The sequence below is a fragment of the Canariomyces notabilis genome (assembly GCF_033297395.1).
Source record: "Canariomyces notabilis strain CBS 508.74 unplaced genomic scaffold N656scaffold_2, whole genome shotgun sequence".
Taxonomy (NCBI): Eukaryota; Fungi; Ascomycota; class Sordariomycetes; order Sordariales; family Chaetomiaceae; genus Canariomyces; species Canariomyces notabilis.
This window is the reverse complement of record NW_027041824.1, coordinates 1,849,101-1,869,683: the sequence shown is the minus strand read 5'-3', so window position 1 is coordinate 1,869,683 and position 20,583 is coordinate 1,849,101. Positions and strand designations below refer to the sequence as shown.

The 20,583-nt window shown below is 54.6% G+C and overlaps 6 protein-coding genes across 6 annotated transcripts; 5 read left to right on the top strand and 1 right to left on the bottom strand.

Moving 5' to 3' along the window:
• Positions 1-45: 45 nt before the first annotated feature.
• Positions 46-2,233, top strand: N656DRAFT_701219 (general substrate transporter; the record flags this gene model as incomplete). The annotated part of the gene is made up of 8 exons (XM_064810927.1): positions 46-192; positions 270-339; positions 407-431; positions 501-626; positions 699-940; positions 1,002-1,902; positions 2,007-2,036; positions 2,098-2,233. The coding sequence occupies 8 exons, from the start codon at positions 46-48 to the stop codon at positions 2,231-2,233; spliced, it is 1,677 nt and encodes a 558-aa protein (XP_064674206.1).
• An 842-nt stretch (positions 2,234-3,075) lies between these two features.
• Positions 3,076-4,071, bottom strand: N656DRAFT_794916 (uncharacterized protein; the record flags this gene model as incomplete). Its single annotated transcript, XM_064817356.1, has 3 exons — positions 3,076-3,270; positions 3,351-3,759; positions 3,830-4,071. The coding sequence occupies 3 exons, from the start codon at positions 4,069-4,071 to the stop codon at positions 3,076-3,078; spliced, it is 846 nt and encodes a 281-aa protein (XP_064674205.1).
• A 389-nt stretch (positions 4,072-4,460) lies between these two features.
• N656DRAFT_794915 (uncharacterized protein) lies at positions 4,461-6,314 on the top strand (the record flags this gene model as incomplete). The annotated part of the gene is made up of 1 exon (XM_064817355.1): positions 4,461-6,314. One exon carries the CDS (start codon positions 4,461-4,463, stop codon positions 6,312-6,314), a length of 1,854 nt encoding a protein of 617 aa, XP_064674204.1.
• A 2,239-nt stretch (positions 6,315-8,553) lies between these two features.
• On the top strand, positions 8,554-11,999 carry N656DRAFT_745851 (uncharacterized protein; the record flags this gene model as incomplete). The annotated part of the gene is made up of 3 exons (XM_064812913.1): positions 8,554-9,837; positions 9,896-10,477; positions 10,536-11,999. The coding sequence occupies exons 1-3, from the start codon at positions 8,812-8,814 to the stop codon at positions 11,997-11,999; spliced, it is 3,072 nt and encodes a 1,023-aa protein (XP_064674203.1). The 5' UTR covers positions 8,554-8,811.
• Positions 12,000-14,126: 2,127 nt separating this feature from the next.
• On the top strand, positions 14,127-14,854 carry N656DRAFT_794913 (uncharacterized protein; the record flags this gene model as incomplete). Its single annotated transcript, XM_064817354.1, has 2 exons — positions 14,127-14,370; positions 14,430-14,854. 2 exons carry the CDS (start codon positions 14,127-14,129, stop codon positions 14,852-14,854), a joined length of 669 nt encoding a protein of 222 aa, XP_064674202.1.
• A 380-nt stretch (positions 14,855-15,234) lies between these two features.
• On the top strand, positions 15,235-17,160 carry N656DRAFT_794912 (YVTN repeat-like/Quino protein amine dehydrogenase; the record flags this gene model as incomplete). The annotated part of the gene is made up of 7 exons (XM_064817353.1): positions 15,235-15,459; positions 15,524-15,648; positions 15,704-16,086; positions 16,148-16,698; positions 16,750-16,809; positions 16,867-16,992; positions 17,077-17,160. 7 exons carry the CDS (start codon positions 15,235-15,237, stop codon positions 17,158-17,160), a joined length of 1,554 nt encoding a protein of 517 aa, XP_064674201.1.
• Between the last annotated feature and the right edge of the window lie 3,423 nt (positions 17,161-20,583).

Here is a 20,583-nt window from a genome sequence, read left to right as displayed (position 1 = left end):
CTCCCTCCTATGCCCAAACCTGCTTCGTCCTGAGCCAGCGCAAACATGTCGTCCCCTGAAATCAGCAGCGAGAAGCAGGCTTCACACGGCATCGAGGTTGCCACCGAGCAGCCCGGTGTCGTATCAACACACGGTACCGGCCTCGATGAGTTGGCCAAGATAAAGGGTGCCAAAGAGAAGAAGGTGCACAACGTACGTCTTACCCAACATTCCTGGAAAGCTCCCACCGTCTAGTAACCAAGCACTGATATCAATGGCGTGGCAACCAGGCCGAGCTGTACGCCGCCATCAAAGAGTCCAACATCAACCCCCGAAGCAAGGAGTCGTTCCACCTCTACTGTGAGCCAGACTGTTGCTTTCTGAGCAGAAGGGGGCGAGACAACCAAGACTGACCCTACTGATGCAGTCTCGATCTTCGTTGCCTTCCTATGGTATGTGCCTCGTCCATAATCCGTCCATTTCAGCAGTCTCAATTACAAGCATGCTGATCCCAGTTACAGCGCCTGTGCCAACGGGTACGATGGATCTCTCATGACATCGATCATTGCTATGAAGCCCTTCCAGGTCATGTTTAACACTACCGACACTGGACCGACTGCCGCTACAATCTTCTCGTTGTACCCTGTGTATGTCATCCCAAGATCACGTTTTGTAGCGACCGCGCCTACACGATATATTAACGAGATTTGTTCTTGTAGCGGCGCCATGGTTGGCGCTCCATTTGCCGCTGTGCTCTCCGATAACTACGGGCGCAGGAAGGCCATGTTTATCGGCGCTATCGTAATCAATATCGGTATGGTCATCGTGTCCACGGCGTCCGTCCTCGCTCAATTCGTCGTCGGCCGTTTTGTTCTCGGCTTTGGTGTGGCCATTTTGACCGTCGGCGCCCCTGCCTATGCCATCGAGATCGCTCCGCCACACTGGCGAGGCCGTTGCACAGGTAGGCGCCCTTCCATTTTCAGGAGAACTGGGAGGATTGTTGACCACGCTATTATCGCCAGGCTTCTACAACTGCGGTTGGTTCGGTGGTGCCATCCCTGCGGCCTTTGTCACATTCGGCACAAACTACATGGGCAATGACTTCTCCTGGCGTATCCCCCTGATTCTCCAGTCCTTTGCCTGCGTCATCGTCATAGGCGCCGTCTTCTTCATACCAGAGTCACCGCGTTTCCTCATGGCCAACGGCCGTGAGGAAGAGGCCATTGCTTTCCTCGTCAAATACCATGGAAATGGCGACCCCAACTCCAAGCTCGTCAAGCTCGAGGTTGACGAGATGCGGGAGGGCATCAGACAAGATGGAATCGACAAGACCTGGTGGGACTACCGCCCATTCCTTTTGTCGCACAGCTCTCGCTGGCGCTTCGCCCAGGTGATTATGATCTCCGTCTTTGGCCAGTTCTCGGGCAACGGCTTGGGTTACTTCAATACTGCCATCTTCAAGGGCCTCGGTGTCACAAGCGTACCGCAGCAACTCGGATACAACATTCTCAACCAAGCTCTGTCCGCCATCGGCGCCCTGACGGCCGTCTCCCTCACGGACCGAATGCCTCGCCGCAAAGTTCTCGTGATCGGAACATTTGCCTGTGCCGTCGCGCTCGCCTTGAACTCGGGTCTCTCGGCTGCTCTCGACCAGCAGCAAAGAGATGGCGGGGGTATTAATATTTCTTATGGTCAGGCCGCGCTGGCTTCCTATTTCCTCTTCAACATCATCTTCTCTTTCACCTACACGCCGCTACAGGGTGTAATTCCCACCGAAGCACTCGAGACGACCACTCGTGCCAAGGGTCTCGCCCTCTCTGGCTTCATTGTTAACGCCCTGGGCTTCGTCAACCAATTTGCTGGGCCCATTGCCCTAGAGAACATCCAATACCGGTACATCTTTGTGTTTGTCGGTTGGGATTGGTATGTCATTCCAACACTACGAATCTTTCAGGAGCCCAGAGCAAAGCAATGCCTTCCGAACCCTGCTCTCCGATAAGAACTATCTGGCTGATACTGTTGATTAGCATCGAGGCGCTGGCGTGGTACTTCTTTGGGTATGTTGTATTCTCAGTATATCAATCTGTTTGGGCAGAAGCTAACTTTGCGTGCCCGCAGCGTCGAGTCGCAGGGCCGTACACTCGAGCAGCTCGAGTGGGTCTACAACCAGCCCAATCCGGTCAAGGCGTCTCTGAAGGTCGACAAGGTCATTATAACCGACGATGGAAAGGTCGCTGAGAAGATTATTGCGTAGGGGCATATCATAACGCATAACCCCTTTAACGGCCGGGTCATTGCCAGGTAATTCAAGGACGGCGGTGGTGAACTTCTGATGTGAGGATGATGCTGTTCTTGATGCATGATGCATCATATAACACCTGGAGAGCAGACATGGTGTGCTTGCTGCGCCACTGTTTCATACCGCTATCTCCGAGTCCTTCCTAATACCAATGCTAATGCTCATGACATGGGTGTTATGGATCGCTGCAACTGCTCTCTGAAGTTGAGAATCTCAACTTCAGATTCTCTTCAGCTGAAGTTCAGCCTCAGATGCGCCAGTGCTTGCACGAACAATGTACAGCACTTAAGAAGCAGCTGCCTTGAATACGTTTCCTTGTGACACATACTGCTTGTAGTAGGTACTCGTAACATCTCCTGGAGGCCGGGGTACAGATACTTCACGTTTCTAACAGTACGAAATCGCATTCATGCAGTCATTGGTGGAACAAAGTGCTGCAGTGTGCAAGGTACCTCCGTACTCGCGCTAAATTTTAGCTGCCGATTGAACCCGCAGGTGGGGCGCCAAGGGTGCTGGGCACAAGACCCGACCAAGGTTCGCGCTAATTGTCAGGCACCAGTGGTCAGCGGAGGCCTGCACCATAGAGCTCTGGATTCACCATCCAAACTTCCAAAGCTCTCCATAACCCAAAAGTGCTTCAAACTCCCGGAGATACGATTGGCATCTGTACCAAGCACCTCGATGCGCTTTGCGAACATGGCTACGAGAGATGTCAACCCGCCGTCGTAATCGGAAACCATTGTCGTACCGCACCGAACTGGCGCCGGCCCCGATCGATTGCCGTCCAGTTTGGTACCTCACATGAAATGGCCTCCCACTAATAAGGATGGCGCCATCAGCGCCCACAAGACAACGACACACACTTGGTTTGCGGCTGACTGAGTCTGGGTAGGCGTTATGGCAGGCCCGAAAGTGATGGTGGGGGGTGTTGGCCGAGTCGACGGAGATGGAGAATAGAAACTGGTGACTGTCTTGTTGTCACCTATCGCAGTCTAAGAGCCACTGTTAGCAGCCGCCACAAGGTTATGATATCGGGATTACAGTCAGGCAAAAGTCTAGATTGAAGGCTTACCGTCTGCCCATAGGTTAACCACTCAGTCGGCCGACAACGCTCAAACTCGTCCACGGTGGAGATGTTGACTGTCGTCCAGGTAGCACCGCAGTTTGTCCTGTCGAGATAGCATCGCGATGCCATCGCAATCTGGGAGGGCCGGCATAGACAGACTACGGCCTCGGTGATGTTTTTGCGGGAGCTGTACAGATGGTCGCACGACTTGACGCCCGCATCTCGTTGGAGACAGGCGTCATAGGCCGACATGCATTTGTCCGAGTCCCTGGTGTACGCGAGCGACGTGAGCACTGGGGTGGTCGGGGTGAATGTCAAATACTGTTGGCACTTGTTGTGCCACGTCTCGATGTCATCGTCATAGTGGCCATCCATCTGGTAGCCCTGCAAACACTCGCGGGATTCCCCCTTGCAGCTTGTTGGGACATTGCCATGTCAGTCTGAACAACGATTGATTGGAAGCATTGGGGTAAAAGTGGACTGACTAGACATAGGCATTCAACATTTCTTGACTGCAGAAACACTTGATCACCTCCGGCTTGTTACCAGCGTCCACATGCTGCTTGCATTCGGTCAGAAGGTCAAGCAGCCGTTGGCAGTCATCGCGGTCGCACTCCGAACGTGCTCGAACTCCCAGAGCAATGTGTTCCACAATGACTATAGGCAAGAGGATGACGGTGAGAGCCGCAAATATCCTACGGGTAGTCCTAGTAGAAGGGCACTTCATGGCGAATAACGTGGACGAGGCGACTGTCTTGTGTGCTGACTCACGAAGGAGCGGTCACTGGAAACGATTCTGAGTCCAAACACTCGATATGCCCTGCCTCGGTAGTTAGAGGTTTTCAAAGCTCAGGACCACAACGCCAGGGGTTCGTTTGTCTTTGAGGCTGAACTGTTTGGCTGTCGAGGTGGCGGCCCAACTATTGCTGCTAGCTAAACTGGGCGACGGCAAGCTCCAGCAATGCCTCCACTGGCCCTCAGCTGTGCCTGGGCGACAGGGAGACGGAGCGGAACCGTCGCATCTTAGATCAACGTCAACCTGTTGGTTGCGTCCTTATCATGGAGATTCGGCACCCAGCTACCATCCATTGTCACCAAAGGTTCACGCCTTTCGAAATGGAATCTGGAGGAATAGGGATCACAACGATCGATTCGAGATCTCCAAGGCCGGAAACACCGGCCGAGAAGGAGGCAGACGACAAAGTTCCAGTGCGGGAATGGCGGTCTGAGGCCTTGAGATGGCCCTGTCTCGTCCTCTTCGCCCTGTTTGACCTCTCTATCATGGTCACCCTTATAGCTCTAGTCACGAGATCACTGAGGGATAGTGGTTTCGTCACGATTCCAGACCAACAGATGGCGAACGGTACCGAGCAAGACGACGAAGACGAGCGGGGTATAAGACTGCCTAATATCTCACTAGACCTGGGCATTCTCTGGACCTTCCTACCCAGCGTCGTGTTACAGCTGCTCAACATTTACTGGCAGTGGATTGCCGGCTCGCTGGCTTCTCGACAGCCATATGTGGACCTTTTACACGGCAGGGCGGCCGCAGCTGCGAGCTCTGTCTTGCTCGACTATCGCTGCACACCCTCCCTTTGGAGGTGGTGGCGGGCCTTCCGGCTGGGACATACCACTGTCGGACTTACGGCCATGACCGGCCTCGCTCTACAATACATTTCTGCGCCCTTGGGCGCTCGCCTGTTTGCCACACGGGTTATCATGATGCCGGCCGATATTCCCATCTCCTTCAATTCGGCGTACAACTTTTCCGCATTTTCAGACAAGTTTGACATGAGACCGGCACTGAGCAGCGCTCGGTTAGCGCTGGTGAATAACGAAAACAGACACCCGTGGACCAACGACGAGTTTGCTTTCCGCCCTTTCCACTCCCCGCTTGCCCCTCGCACAGGAGAGTACCATTTAGTCGCCAACACAACGGCGTATTCGGCCTATGTCAACTGCGAACTCGTCTCCGACTACACCATGTCACTTGAGCTGGTCGAACCAGGAAAGGGCGTGGTTCAAGTCAAGGGGACAGACAGGGGCTGCGATTTCTCGCACGGGGTTGCGGTGGTGGAGGGGCCCCCTGACCTCATCTTCTTCAAGACAAGCGCTCAGCGTGCCTGCTCCCATGCAGCACACTACAGTCGACTCATCTTCACAGCGGGAACTTACTCTCCGACGAGCCCGTACCTGCTCTCTAACGTCAGTGTCATTTCGTGCGCCACCGACTATCGCACCATTGCCGGACTCCTCGAGGTAGCCGTCTCCTGGCCCCCTTCCTCCCTGACGTCAGGCGCCCCCGGCCCGCCGACCACCGTTTTCCACTCCTTCACACCGCTGACGGACAATAACTCTTCCAGCCGGCACGACACGCCTTGGATGGTGATGGAGACGAGAATGCTCGAGATAGACGTCTTTAACCCGGGCATACAGTGGTTGTCGTCCGAGTTTGGCAACAACATCTTGTACGTCGCCGAGAAGCAGGCTGGCAGAGAGAACCTGCTCTCCCCGCCGGTGCTCATGCAGGCCATTGCGCGTGTCTTTGGTGCTACTTATGCCGTCGCCACCGCCATGGCCATGTTTACCCCGCTTGAGGTGGCCGAGACGGGCGTGGGAACCATGTGGACGCCGACCATAAGACTGTTTGTCGTTGTTGAGTGGGCCGCTTATGCCGTTCTGGCTCTTTTGCTGGTGGCCTTGTTCCTCAGCGGGTGGGTGTTTTGGCGTGTGCAGAGCACAAAGTCGATCCTGACCGAAGAGCCCGAGGGCTTGCTTGCCATGGCGGGTCTGCTGGACGGCAGCGACCTGATGGCGCTTGTCCCTCGGATCCGGCAGCAGTCTGGTTACGACGGCCGGGTAAGGCACACGGGCAAATGCCTTCCTGAGATTAAAGGCACACCGTGGGTAGCTACTGCGGATGGCACAAAGCTCACGGGAGAGTTGACCATCAAGAAAAAGACGGATTAGAATTGATAAGCTACCGTCGATTTTTCACGACTTGCTGTGCCCGTGCCCATGTCGTTCAGGGCGGTGTGTTATATCTTCACTAAGGATCTTCCACCCACTCCAACGTCCGCCCAAGTTCATCGCCTTGGACGAGTTCGAATAGGAAACTAAATGGACTCTTCACATCGGGGGGCTACACCCTCAGGTCCCTTAACCCTATGAGCACACGCCACAAGTAGTACAGCAGGCTGACTGTCAATTGTGCTGAACAGAGGCTAAGCCACTCGTGGTCTTCTTATTATTACTATTGAATAGTCCAGCTGGCCAAGCCCCTGCCTTGCAGTCCCCTACAACAGGATTCTAAGACCCTACAACCAATATGCATACTGCTCCTACAACCGCACGAAACGGCAAGTGACTCAGCGTGGTATCTAGTATCAAGTACCGCTATATGTTACATGCCAGATGCTGTGAGTACACGTTGATCTTCCTCCATGCATTGCACAATGACGACAATCATATCTGTCATATGAAACTGAACACCTGTAAATGAATATAAGAATGTACCCGTGCTGCAGTGACCCCGAAGTCGCTATCAAAGACTAAACCAAAGACATGTTAAATCATTGCACTAGGTAGTAGTAGTACTAGTATCTCCTTGAGGTGCTAGCTCTTTCTCCAACCATTCCTTTAGCAAAACCCCCTTTTTCCGACTCGTTGCTCCACAACACCCTCGGGTTCTACATGTACGCTGCACCTTCCCTCAATACTTAAAAGATTCAAGTTTCACTTCATTGTACGCTTTCCCCCTCCCTCTCCTTCCCCTTGCTTGTGCGAAATGCCCCTAATACCATGAGCCCAAGCACGTCCGTACAAAAGAGCAACGGAAGTGGCGTGTAATCACGGGCAGCGCGTGCGCCAAAGCCTAACCATGAATGAAACCAAACCGAAGATTGCTGCTGCAACGACAATCCCGGCCACAAGCATTAAGAATACAACAAGAACGGTTACAGCTGGATGGGGTTCGTTCCTAATAGTAGTATCCGTTGGTTGGTAATCTTCAGATAGTCCTGACATTTGATCTTCAGTGCGGACTGATATGATCTCGGGGAAGTCAACTCCATTATAGTCATCGGCCGCGTCACGGTGAATGTGCCAGTATCGTGCACGATCGGAAACGATCGGCGGTTGTGTTGGTCGTGTGAGTGTCGGGCCCCTCTCGTTCTCTTCGTCCTCTCGTCTCTCGTGCCGTTGTCTGTTTTCTGAGACCGCAGACATGTTCTGATTGATTAGAGGTTGACTTTCTTCCATCCTTGGAGACGCTGTCTCTAGCGTCACAACAGCGGCGGGAGTTGACATGGACATGGATTCGGCCAGACGCGAAGCAGCAGCCAGGTGAAGCTGGTATAGGAACACAGGGAAAAGCATGGCCAGCCTCATTGTTTAATGTTGAAGAGCCCGCTGCTGGGAGATCAAGTGGTATTGAGAGATGCCGATATGGAGTGAATGTCGTTTGTCGACGGGGACGAAACGAGTGCAGACTACAGACTGGCTGCAAAGTTGTGGGATGTGGTTTATATACCTTGAAAATGGCCACTGGATGTAGACCTGCTCAGGTAAGGTCATGTGCTAAGCCATGATCATGTACTGATATGTGCGTAAGTACTGGTAGGTAGGTTGAAGGAGCTGGACTTGTAGGCAAGGGGTTTATACGTTATACTAGTAGTTGGAACGGCTTTACTCTCTAGCTCTGTCGGACAATCACCACTTAGCATCATGACTCGAATCGGCTCAAACGTGCCGCCCTCAACCCAAAGGGCTTTACTGGCGCAGTTCTGTGCTGGCAGAGGGTTTCACTTTGAAGCCATCATGTTCCTGTCTTTTCAAGCCAATGCTGGGTGTCTTATTCAAGATCTCAATGCTGAGACTTCAGTGCTAAGTTACTTTCGTGGTCTGGAATGGGTTGAGGATCCCAAACACTTAAACCAAAAAGCTAAAAGGCTTCCTTCATGGATTTGTTCAAGAACACAAGAGACAGCTGCAGTTGCTTTCTTGTCGAGACTACTATCATGAGTTAGAGCTTACCAACCCTACATATGGCGAGCTCTGGGTACAGGTACCTCTTATGTAACCAACAAGGTACATGACATGTGGTGGACGAAGCTCCGACAACGGCGGCCCATTCATCAACGCTCGCAAGTTCCCCACTTCCCTAGGTACATTACCGGTTGCTACTCTCCGGCTGGATATGAAGCTCACATTTCCCCTAGTTCGGGTGTTACTGCAGATTTCAGCTTGACGGTCTCATCCTTGAATGAACCAAACAGCTGTCTGGCAACCTGAAGGGAGTCATCGTGTGCAGGTTCAACTGTACTGCAGTAACTGCAGTGGATACGACTCCTCCCCGACCTCAACCTTGCAAGAGCAACGTAAAGTACTATCACAACACTAGGCACCACAACGCCACCTTTCCCTTGTCTATCCCAAAGAATTGCACACAGTGAAAAAGAATCGCACCATGTCGCCCCAAACTCTCCGCATCGGCGTCGACGTAGGCGGGACCAACACAGACGGCGTGATCCTCGACCTCAACCCCTCTTCCCTTCCTCAGGAGGACACGCACACCAAGGGTAACATTCTAGCCTGGCACAAGACGACAACCACCACCGACCCTGACCCGAGCGCGGGCATCGCCAGCACCATCCGGGCTATGCTCGCCTCATGCTCCTCCCAGCTTCAAGTCTCCCCGCACGACATCGCCAGCGTGACCATCGGCACGACGCACTTTGTCAACGCCGTCGTCGAGCGCGACGCGACCCGCCTGTCGCGCGTCGCTGTGCTGCGCCTGTGCGGGCCCTTCAGCAAGCATACGCCGCCCTGCGTCGACTGGCCCGACGATTTGAGGGACATCGTGCTCGGCTACTACGCGCTGTTGAAGGGAGGGTTGGAGGTGGACGGGCGGCTTATCGCGCAGGTGGACGAGGACGAGGTACGCCGCGCGTGTGAAGAGATCAAAGCGAGGGGGATCAGGAGCGTCGTGGTGAATGGGGTTTTTAGTCCCATTGATGCGGTTGAATGTCAGGAGGAGCGGGTCAAGAGCATCGTGGAGCGGGAAGTGCCTGGGGCGGATGTGGTTTGCTCCAGGGAGGTGGCTAACTTGGGGTTTTTGGAGCGGGAGAATGCGGCGATTCTGAATGCGGCTATCCTGGCCTTTGCGAGGCGCACGATCAAGGCCTTTGAGAAGCCCGTAAGAGACCTGGGTATGACGTGTCCGGTGTTCGTGGCGCAGAATGATGGCACGGTTCTGTCGGGCGAGATGGCCGCTAAACTGCCCATACGGACGTTTTCGAGCGGTCCAACGAACAGTATGCGCGGAGCGGCGTTTCTTGTTCAGGGACAGGCTCGAGAACGAAAAGAGGGTAAGGAAGGGGAGGCTATGATGGTGGTTGATATTGGCGGGACAACGACCGATGTGGGATTGTTGCAGCCAAACGGATTCCCCAGACAGCAAGCTGCTTACAGCGAGCTGGCTGGCGTGAGGATGGTAGGGCGGATGCACGCTCCTGTCTGGGCAGCTTCTTGCTAATACTCAGCCTCGTCAGAACTTCTCGTGTCCTGATATCAAGAGCATCGGCCTGGGCGGCGGCTCGATTGTCAGAAAGGGACCTCCAATGACAATCGGGCCTGACAGTGTCGGCAACAGACTGACCGAGGAATCCATCGTCTTCGGGGGTAGTACTCTAACAGCCACAGATTGCGCCGTGTGCGCGAACCCAGATCTCAAAATCGGCAACCCTGATCTTGTCAAGGGGATACTGACAGAAGATGAGCTGGCACAGTTCAAAGCCCTCGTCAAACATAAGCTCGAGCGAATTGGGGATACTATGAAGACTTCTCCTGTTGACTTGCCTGTCGTGCTCGTGGGAGGTGGCGCGATTCTCGCCCCAGAAGAGCTGAAAGGCGCGAGTAAGGTGCTCAAACCGCAGTGGTCTCAGGTTGCCAACGCGATCGGTGCGGCCATAGCCCGCGTTAGTGCGGTGGTTGATACCATCAGGTCTACTGAGAGACAAACCACGCAGCAACTGCTTGACAAGATTCGTAGGGAAGCAATTGAAAAGTGTGTTGCTGCAGGTGCGTCTAGGGACACCGTGGAGGTGGTAGAGATGGAAACATTGCCGTTGCAAGTAAGTGCGCTTGTGTTCGAAATCTGAAATGGATGAAGGCTGACCTGGCTTGCCACAGTACATCGCGAACAAGACACGCTTCGTCGTTCGGGCAGTAGGTGATTTTGACTTGTCACGGACAGGTCACACGCCTACTGGTCTTGAAGAGACATCCGAAGCAGAACCTAAGGCTGAAGGAGAACACGTCCTGGTCACGAGGCCTGAATCGAGAAAGGATATCCCGCAAAGGCAACCTGAAGCACCCGTAGACCCAGCCACCTACCTACCCAACGTTCGCAACAGGGTCTGGTACATCAGTGAGACTGACCTCAACTGGATCTCAGCCGGCTGCTACGTGCTCGGCACCGGTGGCGGCGGCTCTCCATACCCGCACATGCTCCTCCTCCGGCAGCTGCTTCGCTCTGGCGCAGTGGTGCGCGTCGTCAGCCCGCAGGACGTGCCCGACGACGGCGCAGTAGGATGCGGCGGCGGCGCCGGCAGCCCAACCGTCGCCATCGAAAAGCTACAGGGCGACGAGATGATGGAGGCCCAAACGGAGCTGTACAAGATCTGTCCGAACCGCCCAACCCATATCATCGCCCTCGAGGTCGGGGGCGGCAACGGGTTGCAGGGTATGACGCTCGGCTCGAGCACCAACATGGACATCCCCTGCGTCGACGGCGACTGGATGGGCCGCGCCTATCCGACCAAGTGGCAGACCACGCCCGTCGTGTTCAACGAGCGCCAGCCGATTTGGTCGCCGATCTGCATTGCCGATGGGAACGGGAACGTCGTGGTTATGCCCAAGGCGTCGGACGATCATCAGGTGGAGCGCATCATGCGCGCTGCCCTGAGTGAGATGGGCTCGCAGGTAGCGGCCGCGGATCCACCCGTAACGGGCGCGGAGATGAAGCGGTGGATTGTTGACAATACCCTCTCGCAAGCGTGGCGGATTGGGAGGGCTGTGGAGAGAGCGAGGCAGAAGAACCGTTTGGACACCGTGGCGGAAACCATCATTGAAGAGTGTGGCGGACCGGCAGCTGGGAAGGTGCTCTTCAAGGGCAAGATCGTCGGGGTCGAGCGGACACTGAGGAAGGGTCATGTCTATGGGGAGTGCATCATTGAAGGCGGCGATGTGGCTGATCCGGATCACAGCGCGAGGACTGAAAGGGGTACCACCGCTAGCCAGTCCAGAGGTCGGATCAAGATCCCGTTCAAAAATGAGAACATTGCGGCCATCAGGGTTCCAGAGGACGTACAGGAGGGAGAGCTGGAAAAGCAGCAAGATGTCTTGGCAATTGTCCCCGACCTGATTTGTGTCGTCGATGCGCAGAACGGCGAGGCTGTGGGGACTCCGGAATACAGATATGGGCTGCTAGTCGTTGTCATCGGTCTGACGGCATCCGACAAATGGACTGGCTCGGAGAGGGGCCTGGAGTTAGGAGGACCGAAGGCGTTTGATATGGGGCACCTGGAATACACGCCATTGGGGAGGTTTGTGAAGCCCGCCAGTGTCATTGACGAGTTTGACTCGGCATCATGAGCTTGCTGGCGTCTGTATCATAGTAAATCTCTTGGATATACTCCGTACCGTGTCGCAAACTAGTATTAACGTCGAATGGCGAACCCCTTGATCAGTTCGGGCGTTCCACCTTCGTCGCCCGATGATCCATGAGTCCATGACATACGCATTGCCCCATGTCCTCATGCGCACGGCTAAGGCAGTCCCCCTTGAGCCCTGCGCAAGGAAAGTCGAAAAACTGGTCATCTCACAGGGTAAAGAACCGGTTAGCATCCAAACAAACCAGAAATAAAACGTCCTCGAACCGGGTATCGATCATTGTTTCGTTCGTCAAATCATCCCAAATCATAAGCCACATTTCCGCCGAATCGGTCGACGGCGAATCCCACCCAGATCAGTCCGAGTCATCGTACACGGCCGGACAGCAAGCCCACGAGCATTCTTCAGCGCAAGCCTCGAATACCCAGCAGCAGCATAATACGCTGCAGAGCCAAGGCAAGAACCCAATCCTTATTTCTCGCTCGCGCCTCTTCACAACAACGACGCGCGTCGGCGAGGGTGACGGGGACCGCGGCTCGTTGACGTGTATTACCTGGCCGCGACTTGACCGGACATGATACACCCGTGGAGGCGGTCGAGTGCTGATCGGCATTAGTAAGGAGTGCTTGGACGCCAACAAGCTCAAGGGACGCTGCCGACACAGGTGAATAGTATCCAAACAAGCATTGGTTCCTCAGGTCTCTGCCCATCTTGACATGTGCTTCCCATTGCCAATCAGAACACAAAATATTGCACATACTGGTAATGCGGCGCAGGCTCCACTTCATACTCAATTCTCATGATGGTGAAGCGAGAAGCCTATGCCCTTCCACAGTCGAAGGTGTCTGGGGAACGTTTGGTGGCAGACCGTGTTACCTGCCAGCTCTGCGGGCCACGATCACCGCAGCTCAAAATGAGGGGTAGCGCACAAAGCTTCAGCTGACCGAAATCAGCTTACCGGCAAAGGCTTGTGGATCGTTGATGATCCTGACAGCGTCCCACTGGGTCTCTTGATAGACGACGGCCCGAGGAGGGTGCCAAACCAAAGCCCGGCCAAAAAACGGAGAAATGCCTGCGAATGCGAGGGTGTTTCGAAACAGATGCGCAATGGCGATAACCTGAGCGGGGCGTACCCGCGATAATAGGGGTCGGATATCGGAGCAGGGCCAGGTCCGGTCCCGGTAGCTGGTAGTGTACAAAGTACCGTATTCTGAGAGGGAAAGACCAGGGACGGAAGGAGTTCAAGCTGGCCTTTGACTATGTACCGTACCGGTTTGTTTCGAACCAAGCGAGAACTTGTCCCAGAACCGAGCAAGCCCAGTTTCAGGGCCTTTGCGTGGTGTCGGCCGACATGGACGCTTCAGTAGGAGGGCTGCGGCACAGCCTCTCAAAAGCGGAACCGCAGAGTTGGGATAGTGAACTAGAGTGGGGGTTGCCAACCATATCGAGGCGAACTCATGCGGTGTAAGCAACCCAATGCTGCGCCTTCACACCAACGGTAAGTGAGGCCCGTTGGCGGCACGGAATGACAAGACGAGCAGCTTGGCAGCCGTGACGGTAGACTATGGCGAGTCAGGGCTTAGGTACCCTTCTTTGGAAAAGTTTTAGGAACAGCGTAACGGTAACGATGTCGACAATCGATCGTCTCTATCTCACCAGGCGTGCTCTCCAAGGCGATTCGAAGCAAGCCACATCTCCAGCCACATGTCGAAAGAAAAGTGGGGAATGGATCCCAGAGCGGAGGATTGCCAAGCCGGTCCCGAATAGCGGGGCCGGGCCGGGGCCGGGGCCGGGCCGGGCTTGAGCTGTGTTTTAAGCCAAAACTGATGGCCTCGGCAATTGTCCAGTAGGATTGGGCCGGAGACAGAACGCTCGCCGGAGGAGAGATTCACAAGTCACATGGCATGCAGGCTGGCCCTGAGGAGGCCGACCCCTTTCTTCCCCAGGCCTTCACAACGGGCATGGCAGTGCGCCCATTTCTAGAGCTTCCCCCACGGTGGCTTCCTCAGTGCGCTTGTCCGTCTCCTTTGTGTTAGCTGTCAGAAGTTACCAACAGACATCTCCGTGTACGGAACAGTTCCTCTCCCGGTGTAGGGGCCCAACGCGCGTATGGCTATGGCCGTTCCAACGGTTCTAGCAACCGTAGCGGCCTGCGGCAGCATCGTCACGTCGATCAAGTCGAGTTGGGAGCTCAAACGCATGGTGAAGAAGAAGAAGGAAGAAAGGGAGCTGGAAGAAGAGGCGCCATACATCTTTCGCAAGATGCGGAAGGCGTACTATGACGGTCTCATGAGCACAGCCGAGTACGAACACTGGTACGAGAGGTTCCTGGTAGCCAAGGTCGAGAAGGACAGTGAGTATTCGGCGGGTGGCTGTATGCAAATCCTGGAGCTTCTGACAAGAATTCGGCAGTGTCTGCAATGCGAAGAATCCGGGCTCATCTGCGAATCGTGGAAAACGGCGCCCCAGTGACGCCGCAAGAACGATCGAGGACGTACGAGCCGAGAAGGCGGCGCCATTCGCTCTCGTATGCAAGTCCACAGTACGTTGACCGGCCGCACGAACATGGCAATCTCGACTACTATCCGGATCGACGCCCTAGGGTTGGGGCTCCGCGAGACCAGTTCATCCCGCTCGAGCCGCCAACATACGCCCGTTCGCCCTCCTCGGACGCGTCGTCGTCATCGTCCAGATCACGCGTCAGTCGGAGTTCTTCGGTCCGGTACGAGTCCCGGGGTCGATCGCGCAGGAGATATGATTCCTCTGATAGCGACGATGAAAGCGACGACTATTATGAGAAGAAGCACTACCGGGGCAGGAGCTCACAGAGGTACTAGTCATGTGCCGCGAGACTCGGGGAGAAAAAGCCGAAATGCTGAGCGTAGTTGTATGTACGTACGTTGATCCGTTTGAGATGGATCAGGGTAAATACTTTTCAAACCTGATGATTTCCAGGTTGTTATAGTTGTGCATAGCCTGAACAACACCAACCATTTGACATTGGAAAGGGAAGGTGTGTTGGGCTGCAGTGAGTTTGTCGACAGAAGGGAATCTGCAACCAGCTCCTCGGTAGAAGCAGAGTACGAATATGTGGGCCCTGGAGGGGATTCTGCAGTCCCTCACCGCCAAAATTTCCAACCGTGCTGGGATTGGCACTTTCTTAGTGAACTTGTCGAAGCCTCCATAACATACGGAGCCCAAGTTCCAGATTCAAAAGATGGCGACAGTATTACCACCACCGTCGAAACGACAGAGAAGGGAGGAGATTGAGCGCACCCAAACGCAACAGGATGTCGCCCCGCTCTTGTCCGCGGACCTCGGGTCGTTCAAGGCCAATTTCGTCGACAGCGATGGCAACCAAATGGCCGATGTGATCGAGATAAACTTCGCCGATGCCACAGAGAAGAACATATCCTCATTGCTAAACACTCTGTTAGGAAGGGTATAGGCTCATGCATTTCTGTATTCATCGGCCTCTTGTCTATGTGCTTACATGTGGACCCAAGGATCGTGAGGACTTCACTCCCTACCGCTTCCGCATCCATATCCCCGGCAAGGACGTTATTATAGACCAGTACCCCACGGATCTGCTGGCTCTGCTTCAAAAACACGGCGTTACCAACCCCTTTGAGTGCGTCCCAGATCCTCCGTCAATATTACATCCCTGCGGCTAACAGACGGAATAGGACCACCATCACTCTCAGCGCCGAACCCCAAGCGGTCTTTAAGGTACAAGCCGTCTCGCGCCTAGCGCACCGCATCCCAGGCCACGGTCAACCAATACTCGCTTGCCAGTTCTCCCCTATATCGTCTAGTCGCCTGGCTACCGGTAGTGGAGACAATACGGCACGCATCTGGGATACGGATTCGGGCACCCCAAAGCACACATTGAAGGGGCACACTGGCTGGGTTCTGGGCGTCAGTTGGAGCCCCGACGGTCAACGCCTGGCAACCTGTTCCATGGACAAGACGGTGAGGATATGGGACCCAGAAACTGGGAAACCGTTCGGGCAGGATTTCAAGGGTCACGCCAAGTGGGTGCTGGCTGTAGCGTGGGAGCCCTATCACCGTTAGTCCCTTATTCCCTGAATCGGAAAGCAGGCCTCTTGTGCTAATTCCAAGCGAACCAGTCTGGCGTGACGGCACTGCCCGTCTCGCAAGTGCGAGCAAGGACGGCACGTGCCGGATATGGGTCGTCAACTCTGGGCGGACCGAGCACGTCCTCAGCGGGCACAAGGGCTCCGTTAGCTGTGTGCGGTGGGGAGGCACCGGCATGATCTACACAGGGTCGCACGACAAGTCTGTGAGAGTTTGGGACGCCGTGAAGGGGACCTTGGTGCACAATTTTACTGCCCATGGTCACTGGGTCAACCATCTTGCGCTATCTAGCGACCACGTCCTCCGGACTGGCTATTTTGACCATACCAAGGAGGTGCCCGATACAGAGGAAGGCAAGAGGGCAAAGGCGAGGGAAAGGTTTGAAAAGGCGGCCAAAATCCAGGGCAAGGTGGCCGAACGCCTCGTTTCGGCGAGCGATGACTTTACCATGTACTTGTGGGACCCGACTAACAACGGCAATAAACCCGTTGCACGATTGCTGGGCCATCAGAACAAGGTCAATCAAGTGCAGTTTTCGCCCGACGGAACCCTCATCGCCAGCGCCGGTTGGGATAACAGCACAGTCAGTTCCTCGACTCCGGACTCCTAGGACAAACACTGACTTGCCATGCAGAAACTTTGGAATGCCAGGGATGGCAAGTTTCTCAAAAACCTACGAGGCCATGTCGCGCCGGTTAGTCAATCTTGGTCCGGGCCGTTGAGGAAATGATGCTAAAGGCATAAACTCCAGGTCTATCAGTGCGCCTGGTCTGCAGACAGTAGACTCATCGTCACCGGCAGCAAAGACTGCACTCTCAAAGTGTGGAATGCACGGTCTGGGAACCTCGCTATGGACCTGCCGGGTCATGAAGACGAGGTATGCATACCAGAGGCTTGGGAAGCGCCCGCCAGCCTTTCATTGTAGGCAGGTTTTCGGACTAACTAACCGGCGCCGCGACAGGTTTATGCCGTGGATTGGGCGGCCGACGGGAAGATGGTCGGCTCGGGCGGAAAGGACAAGGCAGTGAGGACATGGAGGAACTAGTGACGTTACGAACGGGAGAAGGGAAGCCGATGATACCCTACCATGCCACGAGATGTGGTGCCGACAACTAAAATCCGACTTTGGGTGGTCCCAAAAAGAAGCTCCGAATTGCACGCCGTGTGCATCACTCTGAACCTGTAAATGTATGGTGGTCAAAACCATGCATTACAGCCTTGTCGTACGGAGAGCACAGCCTCGACGAAGGACGCAACCCGTTACAAACCAGACTGGTGAGATATCATATCAGGAAAGCCGATGTGGCCGCACCGCGTTTGGATTACCCGCATTTCTGGCAACCAAACCTAGATTGGAAACACCGAGAAGTGCCACTTTCCGCACTAACGTCCTCGTTGTGGTGGATGAGGAAATGTACTAGTAGTACATACAGTACATACGCTGACGAATCGCTCCCGGGACGCGTATGGCGCAGTTTCCCTCAACCTGAGAGGTGCCAACCTCTAATAACAGAGGGGTCTCCGGCGACGGCGGAGGGGTTATGGGTGCGCTGCCTGGAAGAGAGCTCTCGGCATGTGCTTGGCCGTCGTCGGGCCACACAGGTGTACTGTAGTCTCATCCTGGGGCTTCTCCGCAATTCGCGTCAACTATCAGGGGGTCCTGTGCCATGCTGTTTGCTTTGCCGCTTGGTTCCCCGGGGCATATCGTGATATCCCGCCGGCAGCGGCCGGGCGGTACTGGCGGCCTACATACTGAACCGCATCACGGTAGTGTAAGCGGGAAAATACTCTAGGTAGTTGATGAGCGGCATTTTTTTGCATCTGTCTGATTGGAACGGTAGCATTCTGGCAGGTCTCGGCAGATTCTGTTCGCAGCCAGAAAGGGGCTCTGTGTCTGTCGTGTTGCGAAATGCAAGTTGTGGCACGTAGTGTGGTCGCAGTTTTGTTTCCAGGAAACAAAATGTGTTGTTGCCGGATGGATGGTAACGTATCCTGCATCTTGGATAAACCGGGCATTATATTCAGATCGCCGTGTCCATTAAACGGGAGAAGGTAACTGGCAACGTTGAATCTGCAACAAGCATCTCAGGGCAAGGCGCGAGATCTATTATCTTCGTCGTTGTGTAGACCTCAGTAAGGGTAGTACTTATGTAGAGCGTTGTTAAAGCGCCTCCCGCCCTGCTAACGTGAGATGATCTACGAAAGTTGATACCCTACCATGTCCTGGAACAGTGGCTGAAGTTAGCGTAACGTTAGTGTAAACTATGTATACTCCTTCACCGTTGCGGCCCGTCCCACCCGTCCTGGATCCCGCCGCCAAAGGCGTCTATTGTTCTGTCAACGGGCGAAAGTTTCTTTCTGGGCTCCACGGCAGCTTGCAAATGAGGCTGTTTGCTCCATCTGGAACTTCCAAGAAACAAAATTGGGATGCGCCGGTGGAGCATGGATTCTGATCGAAGGGAGGGTAGTCTCTGGCGGATGATAGCTGTAAAAGTCACTGTAACCCGGGTGCGGTGGAAGCTCGGCGATTCTTGATATTCGCGCCTGCAGCAAAAAACACTGTCAGCCTTCCACAACACTCTCAGGTACTTCCCCTCTTCATGTTAGCCAGTCATTCTCCCTCCGTCGATGCCTGTGATCCTAGTACGACCCGCTTCGCGGGCCCGTCGGGCATCCATTATGAGCCATTTTCGAGGCGAAGAGCACGGCTGAGACACCATCTAGGTGTTGATGCAGGGCGCCAATTCCGTCGACATCGACACACACAGATGGGGGCCGGGTTGCTGCAGGCTTTGCAAAGAGCAGCCCCTGGATGGCATCCTTACACAAAAGTGACGGAATGGGGACTGGCTACTTTAGCCTATCAAAAATTCCACCTTGATTCGGGAGATCTCGGGTCGGCGGCCTCATTCAATCATTCGGCTTGCAGTCAACGATCCAACTTGCCGCCCCAGCAAGTGCTCTCCGGCCCGTGCTGGAAAAAAAAAAAATTTCATATCTGCCTATCCAGTGCAGAGTGGTAGTCCCTTGCGGCCGTGTGTGTTTTGTCCACGGCGCTTGGCTCCCGAATGCCGAGTCGACGACTGATCCCAGCACGTTGTTCGAACTGTCTCTATGAGTGGGCAGGATTGAGTGGTATAAACCGAAGAATCAGGCGCTTAGCTTCGTAAGGCCGTACTACATACCTAGGACCTCTAATGGAAGACAGAACAGTTCTAGCTTGTTAATAACTTTCACGCCTTGGGCGGGGCACGCGTAACTTAGATGAGAAGTTGGACAGTGGGGTCGAGATGGGGCTTGACCATTCCACCCGGCCGTCATCCCGCCAAGCGGCATCCCTCGGCCGGATTGACGGAGCAAACCCCGGCATTGTGCTATGATGGCCGATGGCTTGAATCCGCGCCGGATTTCATAACCCGCTTGCACCGGGAAGAGAACTGGAGCGTTCCGAAGTTGTAAAAACCGACCAGGCACGGCCGGACTCTTCTGCCATTCAAAAGGCAAAAATAGCATCAGGCCCTGCTTGTTGCTCTGAAGCCCTGAATAGTCAGATCTGTTGGATCACAGTGTCCTTTACGTGTCCCAGCACCATACACGGAGCATGGGGTTGACTGGTCAGCAGTAAACCTATCGTGGCCAGGCCAGCATGTTCCGAGTATCTAATCATGATAGTCAATCAGCCTTTGCTTGAGTTGGGGGGTAAGCGAGTGGTTTCCCTTTGCTGAGTAGGAGCAGGAACTGGGCCACCCATTGGGAAACCGGCATGAAGGTAGGATTCGGTACTCACAATGACCGGAAAGAATGTCTCCTCATCTCCAGGTTGACTGGCATGCCCGTCCCGCTGAGTGTGCCGAGTTGATACACAGGACGCATGGCCAACAAGGCAGATGCACCTGAATCCCGCGTGCTTACATTTTTGCACTGGGATTGGGAGTCTAGCCTCCCGTCGATCTCGCATAACCAACAGTGACTGGAGTTTGAGTAGGCGGCATCCATCAAGCCCTCCGAGCCAAGCTGGCTTGTCAACTGTCAGCACATCACCTGGCGACGTCGTGTGGTGATCTGAAGCATTGCATTACGTGATTGATGCTCCCTGAGAATGGTGTGGCAGGAACACAAAGGGAAGGCGGATGAATTGAGCCATTGAGTCTATAACAAAAAAGTAAGCATTCGTCCAATTGTCTGTATCAGAGTATCAGAGTAAGCGTCAAGACAAACCACCGACCACTGCCACGTGAAGGTGCAGGAGTTTTGATGTCGAGTTCCATGTTGCCAACGTAAAGGATGGACACATTGGACATGGGAAAGCTGGTCCAGCCGACCAGCGTTAGGCGAGCTTCCCTGTCACCCGGAGCACAAGACACCCTGTCCACTGGAAATTCTGGAATCGCGCTACGCGTGCGGGACGAATGCTGCCCAGCGAAAGTGATTGGCCCCACCAACTGTACCACCTCCCACCTTCTGAGAC